Source organism: Sarcophilus harrisii, chromosome 2, assembly GCF_902635505.1.
Source record: "Sarcophilus harrisii chromosome 2, mSarHar1.11, whole genome shotgun sequence".
Taxonomy (NCBI): domain Eukaryota; kingdom Metazoa; phylum Chordata; class Mammalia; order Dasyuromorphia; family Dasyuridae; genus Sarcophilus; species Sarcophilus harrisii.
Window position 1 is genome coordinate 598,497,777 of NC_045427.1, and position 16,508 is coordinate 598,514,284.

The 16,508-nt window shown below is 40.0% G+C and overlaps 1 protein-coding gene across 1 annotated transcript; it reads left to right on the plus strand.

The window, feature by feature from the left end:
- Window positions 1-4,067: 4,067 nt before the first annotated feature.
- LRIT1 (leucine rich repeat, Ig-like and transmembrane domains 1) lies at window positions 4,068-16,508 on the plus strand. Its single transcript, XM_012554048.2, has 4 exons — window positions 4,068-4,308; window positions 9,109-9,575; window positions 13,612-13,917; window positions 14,648-16,508. Exons 1-4 carry the CDS (start codon window positions 4,187-4,189, stop codon window positions 15,658-15,660), a joined length of 1,908 nt encoding a protein of 635 aa, XP_012409502.1. The 5' UTR covers window positions 4,068-4,186; the 3' UTR covers window positions 15,661-16,508.

A 16,508-nucleotide genomic window follows, 5' to 3' on the forward strand; every position in this document is an offset into this window, starting at 1 on the left:
CATGCAATAACATACTTCTGTTGTCTCTATCAATTTCACATGCTCCCAATGAGTTATCCTAATTGAGGTGAGCCCTAAAAGAGAGGTAGGGAGATAGTATGGCATGAGCATTGGACTGGGCATTTGGAAACCCATTTTTTAGGTCCTATTTTTCCAGGGAGATTCCACATCACTCCAGTTCTTACTGATCTCCCTCTTCTCTGGATCCTGGACCTGTTTTGGCAATCTAGGAAAGTCTATGGATCCAGATGCCCAAGGAGACCCTGGCCTTTAGTGGTCTTGATCAATATCTTGCCACTGGACTGGATGGCTGCAAAGTAGAAAGGGAGACTGGTGACTTTGCACAGACCTCCCTCACTTAAATCAAATTCACTTGCAAATCATGGCATAACTTTCCTGAAGTCATGGTTCTCTTTGAGAATGGAGGGCAGACACAACAATGCACCCACTCTCAAAATGATATTTTTAGAAACATAAAATATGTAGAATTGTAAAGGAAATCAATTATTTGAAATGCAGTTACCAAAATATTGGGAAAAACAACAACCCCAAAACCAAGTTTCCATATTCTAGATTAAAAACTCCTGACACAGGCCAAATACCTGATTTGACTGATGAGGAAACTGATATCAAGAGAATTGAAGTGACTTCCCACATATACTAATCTGGATATATAATAGAATTTGTAGCCCAGCATTAGGAGCTGGTTATTTGAGAACTGTTTCTTGTTAGCCAATTCCTAAAGAGGAGGTATTTTTCTGTCCTTAGAATGGCAACATTATTTTGATCAGTCTCTAGAGAGATTATTTTATTGGTCTTTCTTTGGAAAGTTGGTACTTTATTGGTCTGTCTCTGCAGTCTTGGGCCTGGTACAGCAAGGTTTTTCTGGGGGGTGTTCGCAGTTTGTGCTGTCTTAAAAAAGAAAACACTCCTCCCCCAAATCCATTTTTGGAATCATAAAAATGTTTAAAAATATTACAGCACTTAAAGAAAGAAAACAGGTATTGTTCTAGGATTTATTAATTACCATTACAATCCAAATAAGAAGATTGAAGTGTAAACAAAAAAGATACTCATATTGCTCTATGCTCATAAAATAGAGTCCAGGGATGATAGCACATTTTGTTTCTATTCCTAGAATGGCTGAGAATAAGGGATCTCTTTAGGGTCTCCAAGAGGCAGAAGTGCTAAAAGTGATAGGTTATTTTGAACCAGTAGGTTGAGCCCTTACAAATGGGGACCACCAAGTTGCCTAAGTCAAGGAGAGCTCTTATAGGATGGAAACAGGTCAGGAGTGGAAATCAGACCATTTGGTTACCACATTTACCTCCTGGATGAGATACGTAGACCTGGACTAAAAAAAAAATAAACAATCTCCACTCTGAAAAAAGATATACAAAAGATTAACATAGAAAGAGGCATGTAAAGCTGAAAAGAAAAAAAAAGATGAAAAATACAACCATGATATAAAATTTAAAATGAATTGTATTATGACAAATATAAAACTGAAGAGAAGGAATTTGAGAATAGTGAACAAAAAATAAAATAATCTTTAGCAATAAAGTTATTTCATATTAAGATTAAACTCTAAAATAAAGCTATTTCCAAGTACAGATTTTGAATGAATTCACCAAAGTAGTTTTGATTTCCAGACCTATTCTGGCCTTGCTTCTAATTTCACTTTTAGCTCCCATTTTATTTTACAGAAAATATAGTTTGCAGATTTCTTTGCCATTTTCCATCTAGTCTTGAGTTCTGTGTTTGTAGAAGGTCCCGCTCCCACTCTTGCCTCTCTTTTCTTTTATTACTCTTTTGTTCTCTCTCTTACCCCACCACTTAACAATATTTTATTTTTTCTAATTACATATAAAGATAGTTTTCAATATTCATTTTTGTAAGATTTTGAATTCCAACTTTTTTTCCTTTCTTACCCTTTCCCCATGACAGCAAGTAATCAGATATAGGTTATACATATAAAATCCTTTTAAACATAATTTCACATTGATCATGTTGTGAAAGAAGAATCAGAACAAAAGGAAAAAACCAAAAGAAAAGAAAACAAAAAACAACAAATAAAGTGAAAAATAGTATGCTACAATCTTCATTCAGACTCCACAGTTCTTTCTAGTGGATATGGATAGCAACTTCCATTCACAAATCTTTGGAACTGTCTTGGGTCATTGCACTGCTCAGATGAGCTAAGTATCAAAGTTGAGCATTATACAATGTTGCTCTTACTGTACAATGTTCTGCTCCCTTCACTCAGCATTAGTTTATGTAACTCTTTCCAGGCTTTTCTGAAATCTACCTACTCATCATTTCTTTCTTTTCCTTCCTTCCTTCCTTCCTTCCTTCCTTCCTTCCTTCCTTCCTTCCTTCCTTCCTTCCTTCCTTCCTTCCTTCCTTCCTTCTTTCCTTTCTTCCTTCTTTTCTTTCTTTCTTTCTTTCTTTCTTTCTTTCTTTCTTTCTTTCTTTCTTTCTTTCTTTCTTTCTTTCTTTCTTTCTTTCTTTCTTTCTTTCTTTCTTCTTTCCTAAGGCATTTGGGGATAAGTGACTTGCCCAGGGTCACACAGCTTGCTCATCATTTCTTATAGCATAATAGTATTCTATCACATTCCTCTACCTCAACTTGTTCAGCCATTCCTCAATTGATGGACATCTTCACAATCTCCAAATCTTTGCTGCTCTAAATATTTTTGTACATGTAAGTTCTTTTACCTTTTTAAAAATGTTCTTTTTGGGATACTAATAGTGGTATTACTGGTTCAAAAGGAACTCACTCTTTTGTATCCTCTGTACCTCATCTAGTGCTTTGCACACATTAAGTGCTTATTAAATGTTTCTTGATGTAGAAATTATAACTTCAGGGCAGAGAATGTGTCTGTAACTTGGATTTCTAGCCAAGCCTGGACAATTTTGCATGAAATTCTCTTGAGTGATGGAAAGATACTGAATTCTCCCTGTATATGAGGGGCAGAGTTGGTGAGAGAGCTTTGGACAGGAGAAATTTTCTTTATTCTTTCAAGTAAAAGAGAAACCCTGACTTCATGCAATGGAAAATTTCCCATAGTTTTTAGGGAGACAATATGGACATCAAGGACATACTGAAGAGCTGGCTTCCTCTATATGTTTGAAGGCGTGTCTTTCTCTTTCATCTCCCTGAAGTCAGTTCTAAAGGGAGGTGGGACCATTTATCTGTCTGTTGACCAGACTGTCTTTGTCTATCTGTCTTTTCTATTTTATTTTATTCTATTCTATGTCTTTTTTATTCAAAACTCTTATGCTAATTCCACCATTCTCTATAATACTGTGTCAACATTCTCTCAACCACTTAGGAGAATTTTATTTAAAATATTCGAGGTTTGGTAGGAAAACATGGTTATATGTCTTCAAAATTTTAAATCCTTAGTTCATAGCAGAAGACTCTATACCTACTAGATACTTAATAATTGGTTTTTTTTTTTTTTTTTTTTGCATTGAATTAAGTGAAGGAATGTCACTTCCTTGTTCAAAATCTTTAAGCGATTCTCTATTACCTACAAGATAAAATGGAATCTGCCTGATCTGGCCTACCATGTGGCTTCAACCTGCTTCCCATCTTATTTATGAGTACTCCTTTTCATTTCTGTTCTAGTCAAACTAGACTAGTAGCAGTTGTCTGAATTTGACCCACATCTCTATGCACTTGTGCAAGTTTCCAGCCTCTACATTATTATGGACAAGTTATTTCTCCTTTCCAAACTCTGAAATGATTATTTTGCAAAATGAAAAGGTTGAACTCGGTGATCTTAAAAGCTCCTTCCAGCTTTAAGTTCTATGATGCCCTGTTTTCCTTCTTGAGGAACCCTGAAGCCAATGGCCCTCATCACTTTCTACTTGCCTCCTTCAAATTTCTTTGGGGATCTCTGGTTGAAGTAGTTTGCTGGGAGGAGGGACACCCCTCTTCATAGTTGGGATATTCCAGGAAGCAATAAGCACTCACATGAAAATAGCTCCAGTTCCTCTCCTTAATCCACAGCCTATCCTTTTATCCGATGGTATCAGCCAGCAAGGAGGGAGGGGGAAGGGAAGCTGCAAGAGCTGGCCTGAAAGAACTGTGAGTTCAAGGGATGGGAGCGACCTGGGGGAAGATACGTTAGGGGAAAAAGGCCCCTCTGTTCCAGCTTGAGTCTGGGAGTCTGGAGCCATGTGGGTGGCCATGGGAGTGCTCTGGTGTTTGGCTCTCAAGGAGCTTCCCCAGGCGCTTGGCTCCTGTCCTTCCCAGTGTACCTGTAGCCTGCATAGCCTCAGCGATGGCACCAAAAACAGGTAAGTGGAATGCTCAGGCGCTGCTCCAATATCTAACTTGCCTTCAGTTCTCAGAATGGGGGCTCTGTGTCTGGGAAGAGATGGACTAGAGGGGCCCCTCCTTTCTTGGTTGTGTTCCTTTTACCGAGTAGGTTTGCATAGAGATAGGTTCAAGATTTGGCTCCGTTTAGTTCTGTTGTGACCTTGGGCAAATGACTTAATCACTCTGGTTCTCATTCTCCTCATTCATAAAACAAAGGGGTTAGGCTCTTAAGTTTCCAAGCTCCCTTGTAGCTCTAAATCCTATAATCTTTGATTTCATGTGGGAGACCCTAACACCTTTTTTTAGGTGATAATCATTTCATGGTGATCAACTGAGATATTATTTGTTAAGCACTTAGCACAGTGCCTGGCATATAGAAAGTGCCTGATAAATGCTTGTTCCCTCCCACTCCCATCTGGGTGATCAAGGATATAAGATCAAGGCCCCTGGACCTGAGCAAAAATGGGGCTCTGATTAGAACACAGCAAAGCAGGAGGATCTTTTCTTTCCCCTTTGCTAGGGGAACAGTCTTTCCTTCTCTTCTCTCCCCACCGTGAGCATCCTTAGCTTATGAAGGAACTACTATCTTGGGTACCATAGAAAAATCTCTATATTTTCAGAAGACTCCAATAAATACAGTCCATGGAGAGAACAGATGAAGCAATCAGGAAGAAATATTCTGAGAGGAACATTCCACATAGTCCGGAGACCTGAGATTGTATTTTAACATGTATCAACGACTCAAGCAAGGAAAATAAAGGGAATATCATAAATCATAGATGTCAAGATTCAGGAGCTATATCTGAGGTTGATCTGTCCAGTCTCTCACCCATTCAGTCCATAGAGTAATCTACTGTACAGTAGTTTTCTGAACAGATGGCCAGTTAGCCTCTGCTTAAATGCTTCCCGTGATTGAGAGCCCACTCAGGAGGCAGCCTGCTCCATTTTTGGACAATTCTATTTCTCAGCTTCAATTTTGCTAATACCCCCATTTTTGCTATGACTGTAATCATTTCCTTTAATTAAATGTTTGCTAGAACATCACAAATAAAGCTTTGGTATTCTTATTGACTGCAGCAGAGAAGCAGACTATTTCTCCTTCTCCCCCCAATATCCTGGAATCTCTGTCTTCCTGTTGATTTGAGTGGGCACATAGTGCTGTTTGCCTAAAGATAGAAAATTGCTAGTTATGCTCTGATGATAGCAATTCTTACTGCTTATTCATAAATGTGTCCTTTGGAACTAATTTGCTTTAGGGAAATTATTGGAAAGGCTAGGAAACCCCTAGTATCCTCTCTTTTCAAAGTCCTGGAAATTACCAGGGAGGGGAACTAAAGGAAGGGGGGGTGGGTGGGAATTGTAGCTGTGATGTTGAGATTCTTCCCAGCATGGACTGGAAAAGGCCAGGGAAAGGCACATAGCTGGTTACTTACAAGAAACCTTTGATTCATTTGCTGCAAAGGGTTAGTTACAATGAGCAAGTGTGAACCCTTGGAGGATCCAAGAAGCTGCAGCTCTTGAGCATTCATATTTACATAGAAAACTTAAAATGAGCTAGCCATGTCAAATATTTTTTAATTCTTATTTTATAGATAAATAAAACAAGGCTGAAAGCTACTAAATAATTTGCTCATAGTCACAGAGTGAGCTGAAGGAATTGGGACTAAGTCTAGTTTGGAGCCCAGTTTTTTTCCATTATACTTTGGTGTTTTGGAGAAGTGTGACTGAGACATTTCCTTCATGGAATTTTACCATTATAGAATTTTATATGTGGAAGATTTTAGTTTGATGCAATTCAATCCAACCAACATGTATTTAGTATAGGTGCAAATCACTATGCTGAAGACAATAAATAAAGAAAAATGGAATAGCCCCTGCCCTCAAGTTGTTTATAGTCTTCTGATGACAGGGAGTTGCAATCTGGATACAGATAAGTAAATACAATGTGCTTATAAAACGGTTTCAAGGGAAGAAACTATTAGCTAAGGATATCAAGAAAAATTTTGAAGGAAATTTGGGCTGAGAGGGGGAAGTGAGGAGAAAGAACATTCTAAATTCAAAGGAACTATTTTGTACAAAGGTGCTCAGGAAGATGGAGTGTTATATATGGAGAATAGTTAATAGGCCAATTTGATAAGAACTAAGACTACATGAAAGAGAGTGCTGTACTAGAGCGAGCTCAAACTGTTTCCAAGGAATACATTTAAAAAATTGGCAAATACTATACATCATGGTTTGGTTTATTTTATTTTTTTTTATTTCTAGACTTAAGAAAGTAATGAAGGAAATGTTAATTCAGATTAAATTTAAAAGATGCAAATATTATCCCCTCCTTTTGAGAGATGGTTGTTAAGCATTTACTAACACATCCCTGAAAGTACTTAAAGCAAGACAGGAAAGGAAGGTGAATAAACCTTACATAGGATTTTAAATGTCTTGGAGATAATTTTTAAGTAGGGAAATGATGTGGTCAGATCTTTGCTAATGGAATATTCATTTAGACGTGTTGAGTTTGACTAAGGGATGTCTAGCTAGAGATGTTCAACAGGCAATTGATAATGAGAGATTGGAGTTGAGAGTTTAGAATTGAATATATTTATCTGGGAATTATTTGAGATGATGATTAGCTCCATTGAAGATGTTGAGATGGCCAAGGGAGAAGAGGTAAAGAGAAAACAGAACTTTGGGAGAAACCTCCACTTAGTATATGAGAGGATGATAATCCAACCAAGAAGACTAAGAAAGAGTAGTGGGCAGATGGAACAAGAGCCAAGAAAGAGAAGTGTCATGGATACCAGAGGTAAAGAGTATTTCTAGAAGATGGGAGTGTGGTCAACATAAATCACTAAGTTCAACGCCTTTTTTTTTTTTTTTTTTTATAGAGGAGTGAATTAAGACCCAGAAAAATAAACAGGTAATTATTGCCAGAGCCAAAATTACAATCTGGGTCTACTCCTAGCTGGATTTTATGTTTTCATAACAAAAGCTAAGACATGGAAATCTACAATATGTATATGAGCATAATGACTCTTGAGCATTATACAGTTGATGGAAGATTGAAAAGTGACAAGGCTGCAATTTAGGAAAGTATCTAAGGGAGAAAGCACAGAGAATAGTGATAGCTTCAGGATTGTAACCTACAATGGTTTCTCTTTCTTTGGTATTCCTGTAGGATACCTTATCTGTTCTACTTACTTAACATTTAGCATAGTGGAAGCTGTTTAGATGTTATCTTAGCATTATTCAACTTTTCATGCATACATCTTAGACAAATTCATTTCTAACTTCATTCAATAAAACTTATTTACTGTGTATACAATATATATACAACCCAGATCTTGCTCTTAAGGACTGAGGTGAAAATCTTGACGTACTTGATCAGACTGTCCATGAACTGCTTTGGATCAACATATTTTATTTTATTATTTTTTCCAGGTGAAAGATTTTAATCATAGTTAATTAAGAAAATAAAAATCAATGCCATTTGATACAGTATTTTGCATACGATAGGAACTCAATAAATATTTATATCTCACTCATCCTGAACTCCAGTAATTCTTTAAAAAAAAAAACAAAACCAATAGTTTTTTTTTTCCAATTACATGTAAAGATATTTTTCAGCATTTATTTTGGTAAAATTTTGAGTTCCATTATTTTCTCCTTCCCTCCTTCCTCCTAAAAAAACAAGCAATCTGATCTAGATCATACATGTACAATCATTTTAAATATATTTTCATATCATCATGTTGGGAAAGAAAAATCAGAACCAAAGGGAAAAAATCATGAGAAAAAGAAGCATACAAAAAAAGATGAAAATAATATTCTTCGATATCTACATTCAGTCTCCATAGTTCTCTCTCTGCATGTGGATGGCATTTCCCATCCTAAATCTATTTGAATTGTCTTGGATCACTGCATTGCTGAGAAGAGTTTTCATAATTGCTCATTACATACTCTTGCTGTTACTGTGCATAATGATCTCCTGATACTGCTCACTTCACTCAGCATCAGTTCATGTAAGTCTGTCGAGGCTTTTCTCAAATCAGCCTTGTGCCAATATGTTTTAGATCTGGTCAGCATTCAAAAGAAAATGACCAGGATACAATGAAAGGATTGGCCAAAGGAGATGGCGATGCTTGTGTGGAAGAAGGGGAGTTAGGGATGACATCATAGCTGTCTTCAAGTATTTGGAGGCTCCCATGTGGAAAAGGGATTTAGTTTATTCTGTTTGGCCCTAGGGGGCTGAACTGAGAACAGTGGTCAGATATGGCAGAGAGGCAGATCTAAGATAAATGATAGGAAGAGTTTCCAGTATTTGGAACTATTCAAAAGTGGAATGGTCTCCTCTGGAGGTGGTGACTTCTCCTCGGGAGGTTGTCAAGTTAAGATTTTTTGAAGGTTGCTGGAGGAAGGCTTCCTGTACAGGTGAGATTTGGACAAGATAGATGTCCTTAGATGACCTTTATACCTCTGAGACTCTGTGATTCTATTAGTTCTAGAGGGACTATTTGCTCCTTGAGGGAAGGATTTTTATGCTATTTATTTGACTCCTACCCATTTACCAAATGGTAAGTGCTTATAATTTGTGGAGTTTATTGAATGGCTGAGACTATTTATACTTGTACAGACTTTTTATGAGAAAAACAAATGAGTTTTGGTACAAAGTATTGGAAGCTGGAGGCAATAGTATATGGAATTAGGATGGCATATGAAACTAAATGGCACAGGATCACCACTAAATCTTGGTATTTTGGCCTTCTCTTTCATATCTGACCCAGGGTGGTCATATGCAACGACCCCGAGATGACCCTCCCTCCCATGATGATCCCATCGGACACCTCCAAGCTCCGTATAGAGAAGACAGCAATCAGGAGAGTGCCAGGGGATACCCTCCAGCAGCTCACTCGCCTCGAGTACCTGTGGCTGCCCTATAACTCCCTGACCAGCATCAGCTCTGTCATGCTGCGGGGCCTGCGGAGCCTCCGAGAGCTGCGCCTGCCTGGGAATCACTTGGTATCCTTCCCCTGGGGAGCTCTGGGGGATACTCCCCAGCTGTGTCTGCTCGATCTGCATGGGAACCGCCTCTCGGCTGTGTCTGCAGAAGCTGCCCGCTATGTAAGGAACCTCACCTTCCTGGACCTCTCCAGCAACCAACTGATGCGTCTCCCCCAGCAGCTCCTCACCACCTGGTCTCACCTGCAGGCTGGTCCTTTTTCCCCCAGTGATAACTCCAAGATCATCCTGGGTAAGAAGTCGAGGCTATCTGGCTCAGCTCCTGAGAATAACATTCAGAGGCTCTTGGGGCTTTTCAAACACATGAACGCATAGGAAAACACACTGTGCTTGGTAGGCCCTTGATAAATACCTGTCAAATGAACAAACTCAGGTAGCTCTTTCTTAATCAGTCCGCTGGCATATCTGTATTAAGCTCTATCATTGAATGACCAGGTGCTTCGGGGGATGCCGGCAGAGCACCCAACAAAATCCCTGCTCATACAATTTAGAATAAGAAAAAGTCTTCCAGGTCTCAGGCTTCCTAACTTACAGTAGGTCATTAACTCTTTTGACAGCTGGGTGAAGTTAAATGCTGTTAAATGTATAGCATAAAATACACAATATTACAAAGCAAAACAGCTGCATTGAAATATAGTCATCACCTTTTTTTTTTTTTTTAAAGTTCACAAATCTCAGGTTAAGACCCTCTGACTTAGACCAAAGCCTTCACTTTTCCGAGGAAGAACTTGAGTCCCAGAGTGGTTAAGCGAGTCATAACAGCTATTTAACAGATCACAGGAACTTTGACTTGAGATGTTTTTCTCACTATATCACGTCATCTCTTGGAAAGCATCCCTCTCATTCACAGGCTTATGGGATTTAGAATTAGAAGGGCTTGCAGAAATGATTTAGTCTGATTCCTTTATTTTGACAAGTGAGCCTCAGAAATAACTGGCCTGTCCAAGGTCACACCAGTGGTATATTTACTGTCTGTGCAGGGCTCATATTTCAACCTAGGTTCCCTTACTCTCAAACCAGTAGCCTTTCTATTATAGTACTATCAGAGATTCAATCTTAGAGGGCTTCAATCTAGTTAGAGAACATGGAATCTCATAGGTGCTATCTCTTTTCTCTTCCTTTCTTCCTTCCTTTCCTTCCCTCCCCCCTCTTTCTTTCTCTCTCTTCTCTCTCTCTCTCTCTCTCTCTCTCTCTCTCTCTCTCTTCTTTCTCTTTCTTTCTTTCTTTCTTTCTTTCTTTCTTTCTTTCTTTCTTTCTTTCTTCCTTCCTTCCTTCCTTCCTTCCTTCCTTCCTTCCTTCCTTCCTCCTTCCCTTCCTTTTCCCTCCCTCCCTCCTTTCTCCCTCCCTCCCTCCTTTCTCCCTCCCTCCCTCCTTTCTCCCTCTCTCCCTCCTTTCTCCTTCCCTCCCTCCTTTCTCTCTCCCTCCCTCCTTCCCTTCCTTCCTTCCTTCTTCCTTCCTTCCTTCCTTCCTTCCTTCCTTCCTTCCTTCCTTCCTTCCTTCCTTCCTTCCTTCCTTCCTCCTTCCCTCCCTCCATCTCTTTCTCTCTTTTTTTCTTTTAATTCCTTTCTTCCTTTCTGAAGGCAGGTGGGATTAAGTGACTTGCCAGGGTCACACATCTAGGATGTGTTAAGTGGCCAGATTTACATTCAGGTCCTCCTGACTCCAAGGCTGGTGTTCTAGCCACTGTGCCACCTAACTGCTCCAAGAACCTATTAATAAGTGTTAAATTAATTTAGGGAGCTTGAATCACCTGTGCTGGAGGTATTTGGAGGAAGGAGATTATAGTTTGGGCTGAAGTAACCAGGAAAGAAAGAAGTGTCAAAGAACATGTTGAAAAGATTGATCTAGGTCACAAGCTCTAGCTTGTGACCTAGATCAGGACTTCTTAAACTTTTCCCACTTGTGACCCCTTTTTACCTGAGAAATTTTTACACCTCTCTGGGTATATAGGTATATAAAATGGTCATATTCATCAAACATTTACTGGAAATAATCACAATTTCACAACTCCTACATTCAGTTCCGATACCCCATATGGAAATTGCAAACCACAATTTAAGAAGTTGGGACCTAGAGGTTGGATCTATGGATATGATATGATCCTTAGATTTAGGAAATACTAGGCTGCACCTTTAATGCTGCTGAATGCAACAAGCTTTCATAATGGAAGACACAGATCAGCCTTGAGTGGTTTAGGGGTAGGATTTGCAGAAATGACTTTGTGATAGAAAATGCCAAACAGAAAGATAAGTGTAGCTCCTTTTAATAGCTTGATTTAGACCCACGATTCTGTAGTCATTATGACTTTTCTTATCACTAGTTCTCAGTCTGGAATGTTAGTTTACACCCTCTCACAGGGTTTAAAGACCAGCTTTGCCACTTATTACCTTTGTGACCCTGGTTGATTACTTTACCCATTTTTACTTCAGTTTTCTCTCCTTGCTTGGGTCAGTTTGAGCACAAAAGTATTAGGGAAGAATGTTGGTTCTTTTCAGTCACTTCTTGTTTCTGTGTTTGGCCTAGTTAGCTCAGTGACTTAGACCATGATATTTGTAAAATCATAGTTCCATGAAGAGTCACCTCTGGACAATGGTGAAAAGGTGATATGTGAGATCCCTGGTTGGCAGAGGAGCAGTTGACCCAGGGAAACCATTGGCAAGAGAGCCAACTGAGGTTATTTTAGTCATTGATAGATGAGCTCTCACTTATGTCCTATCAGCCTCTAACACCAACTACCTTCATGAAGGCGAAACATTCCCCACTACTCATTTTCTCTAGAACTCTTTAGTTAGGATGCTGCCATATCAAGATTCTTTTCCTTCTTAAGTCTACTTATAATGTCAATTTTAATTTGATTTCCTCCAAGAATAAAAGTTTGTGCTGTGAAGGTTTGGGTTGATGGGTTGAAGGTAGAGTGATGTATGTGTCTATGTGCCAACACATACTAATAAAGCTTAAAACTTCATTCTTTATAATATTCTATGTAATAATAATATATTCACATGTGATATAATTATGTGTATAATTATATAGAATTTACATTGTTATTTATACATGCACATATGTACATGTTTTATATATTTATACACACATATTCCACAGACTGGAATCAACCCTAATCTCATATGGCCATTTAACAAACATATTCTCTCTCTCTCTCTCTCTCTCTTTTTGCTGAGACAATTGGGGTTAAGTAATTTGCCCGGGATCACACAATTAGGAAGTGTTAAGTGTCTGAGACCTGATCTGAACTCGGGTCCTCCTGACTTCAGAGGTGGTGCTCTGTCTACTGCATCACCTAACTGCCCTTAAACAAATATATTCTCTTGGGAGGAAGAATGTGGATGGTTTGGTACCATCCTAGATGGAGATGGAGAAACACTTAAAAGGTCAAATTCTCTCATTGTGCACTTTGGGTCAAGTGTCTCATAGAATAAAGAATACATAGATACGATGACTAGAGCACTGCATTTGGAGTCAGACTTTGAGTCCCATTTACTTGCAGTTATGTGGTCACAAGAAAGCCACTTACACTCAATTGCATTTACTTCCCAGCAAGTTTTGTGAAGTTTAAGTGGGATAATGTACATAAAGTGTATTTCAAATCTCAAGAAATTCTATATAAATGTCAATTACTACAACAATGACTTCTTTTCCTCCTCTTCTTCTCCCTCCTTTTCCTCTTCCTCCTAAAATGCTTGGAGCTTAATTCAAGGCTCAAAAAGGTGACTATGACTCCTTGAGGTCCTCACCTTTCAAGAGTGTGTTGAAGCAAGATTTTGCAATGATCAATTCTGATGGATATGGCTCTTTTCAACAATGAGATGATTCAGGCCAGTTCCAATGGTCTTGTGATAAAGAGAGCCATCTGCACTCAGAGAGAGGACTGTGAGAACTGAGTGTGGATCACAACATAGTATTTGCACCTTTTTTGTTGTTGTTCTTTTGCATTTTGTTTTCTTTCTCATTTTTCCCTTTTTGATCTGATTTTTCTTGTGCAGCATGATATTTCTGGAAATATGTATAGAAGAATTGCACATGTTTACCATGGATTACTTGCCTTCTAGGGGAGGGGGTGGGGGAAAGGAGGGAACACATTTAGAACACAAGGTTTGTAAGGATGAATGTTGAAAATTAAAAATGTTGAAAAATTAAAATAAATCAAAGCTTTAATTATTTTAAAAAGTGTGTTGAATGAAGAGTATAGGAGTAAACACATCAGGAAGGTGGAAAGAAGATGGAATGTTCATTTAGTTTTCTCTTTCCAGGTCTGCAGGATAACCCTTGGGTGTGTGACTGTAGCTTGTATGAAATGGTCCAGATAATAAACTTCCCAACTCCAAATATGGCCTTCATTGATCCAAGACTGAAGTGTTCTAGTCCTTGGACCCTGGCTGGAGTTGCCTTCAGCCAACTGGAACTCAAGAAGTGCCAGCGTCCTGAGGTTTACACTTCAGTGGCCAAGGTCAAGACCCTTCTGGGCAGCACTGTGTTCCTGCGCTGTGGGGCCACTGGGATACCCAGTCCAGAGCTTAGCTGGAAGAGAGCTGATGGGCATCAGCTCAATGGAACAGGTAAGTTACAATTGCCAGGTGACTCCATGTTCACAGACCTCTAGCTTTGGAAAGTGATAGTGCTCGGGGGATGAATTTTAGTAAGGATCAAGTTTGCCAATTAGGGAAATATAACCTTGTGCTATGTAACCTTATGGAGCTGAGAAGGGTTTCTTCCCAGAAACCATATGGGCTTCATGAATTATGACCCAGATGTTGGGTCTGAGGTGGTGACATCTGTTTAAGTATATCTCTGAGCCAATGTAAATGGTGAGAATGACAAGAAAAGGTTGACTTTATAATAACGATAATTAAAAATTTTTTTTATATTTGCATAGCTTGATAGTTTACAACACATTGTATTCTTATTCAAGATATATGGAGTGGGTAGTACTATTCTGAATTTATTAATGAAGTAATGGAGGCTCAGAGAGCTTAAATAACTTGGTCAGGGTCACTTGGAGAGTGAAGGGCAGAGCTGGGGCTAGCGTGTAAGCCTTCTGACCCCTATTGGTCTTTCCTTTCTCCCCTCCAGCTCATTCATACCTTAGGTAGGTACTGAGCGTTCTGTTTTTCATGTTCACTTTCTCAGGACACATGATGTCACCGAGGGGTATCAGAGATGGATCTCACTAGCAATAATCCAGATTGCTCTTGAATTATTTCCCCTGCAGAGTGAGCAAAGATCAAAATGTCTTAATGTTCTGTGGATGTCCTATATATGTTTTTCTTTCTGCCTCTTTTTTTTCAGTACATCAAGAAACCTCTAGTGATGGTATGAGCTGGTCTCTTCTGGGCTTGCCCGAAGTATCCTACCATGACTCTGGAGAGTATGTCTGCAAAGCCAAAAATTTTTTGGGGGCCACTGAAGCATTTGTCTCCCTCATCATCACTGAAGCCCAGACCACGGCTGAGCCCCAGGGGCCCACGACCAGGAGGTGGCTAGGGAAGGCTGAGGGAGCAGAAGCTGCGGTGTACAATGAGCTAGTGGCAAGGTACGCCTCCACTACTTCGGGTCTGTCTTCCGTGGTGGCCAGGCCCACGCTCCCCAGCTATGAGAAGAATCCTGCTCTCCAACATTTCCACATGAACGCCCTAGGAGAACTCCCCATGGGGAACCTGGGGGCCGAGCAGGCTGATCGGGCCAAAGACCCGCCATCGAGTCAGCTGGAACCAACCCAGATGGTGAAATCAGTTAAGGTAGTGGGGGACACTTACCACAGTGTGACCTTGGTGTGGAAAGCCCCCCAGGCTGCAAATACCACCGTGTTCAGTATACTCTATGCCATCTTTGGGGAAAAGGATATGAGGAGGGTCAATGTAGACCCTGGGAAAACCAAAATCACCATTGAGGGTCTTATGCCCAAAACCAAGTATGTAGCTTGTGTCTGTGTACGTGGCCTGGTCCCCAAGAAGGAGCAGTGTATTATTTTCTCCACAAATGAGGTGGTTGATGCTGAAGGCACCCAGAGACTCATCAACATTGTGGTGATCAGCATAGCGGGGATTATTGCCGTGCCCCTGACTCTTCTTGTCTGTTGTGGATCCCTAAAGAGGCGTTATCAGAAATTCCGGCTGAGGAAGAATGAGGAGACCCAGGGTTCCTATGTCACGTTTGAGAGACTGGGTCCCGGTGAGGATGCCGTGGAGGACTCAGCGAGGGACAGCCCCGAGGAAGGAGATAGGCTGCTCTCATCACGCTCTAGCGTGGATTCACCTGCAGCATCCAAGGTAGAAGGCCCAGCCAATGAGTACTTCTGCTAGGAGAAGCTCCGGGGCTCCCTGGTGGCTTACACAAACACTCCTATGCATACACTTGTGTTTACAGACTCACACCCAACTATTCATCCCATCCAAATAAGCAGCACTTACATACCGTGGTACTTTTCTTTGCTTCCCGTCTCACCTTTACTTCATGTGCTCACACACAAATTCCACTTGTTGTACTCACTGAGTATTTTTCCTTGCAGATCATCTTTTAAGTTCCAACAGATCCCAAGAGGTTTTGGTAAAGCTCATGAGAAACTAACTTGACTTGGAGAATATTAAGTCTAGAGAGGACCTTGGGAGGATATTAAATCTACCCTCTGGCCTTACAACCGACTCACATTAAGTTTTAGATAACAATTTCTTTTTTTTAAAGAAAATTCCACAGTCTCCCTTGTTGGCCCTCTCCAGTGTTTACAAGGGCATTTTCAGTGTAAACAAATGCTCTCTGATGTCTAATCTGAATCCAACATGCGTGGCACTGTAAGCCCATTTCTTCTTGCATCTGCCTTGGAGATGGAGAACAGCTGATTGCAACTTTCAGTCTAATAACTCTTATATCTGCTGGCATGAGTGAGCCTGATATCCATTAGGTTAGCCACCCTCCAAGCTCAGCTGCAAGGCTCGTGGTTTCCATGTGACTTGGAGTGGTGGTTCACTGATGGCAAAGTAATTCATAAGCTCACCTCACACAGAAGTGACCTTGTACTAGTTATACAGACTAATGTGCTGTGTGAGACAAGCCCAGGGCAGAGCCTTTGCGCGACACCCAGGAAAATGATCAGACATCTGGGGAAACCAAAGAAGCCATTCTTTATTCTTAAGTGTCAAATAAAGCCACTTTA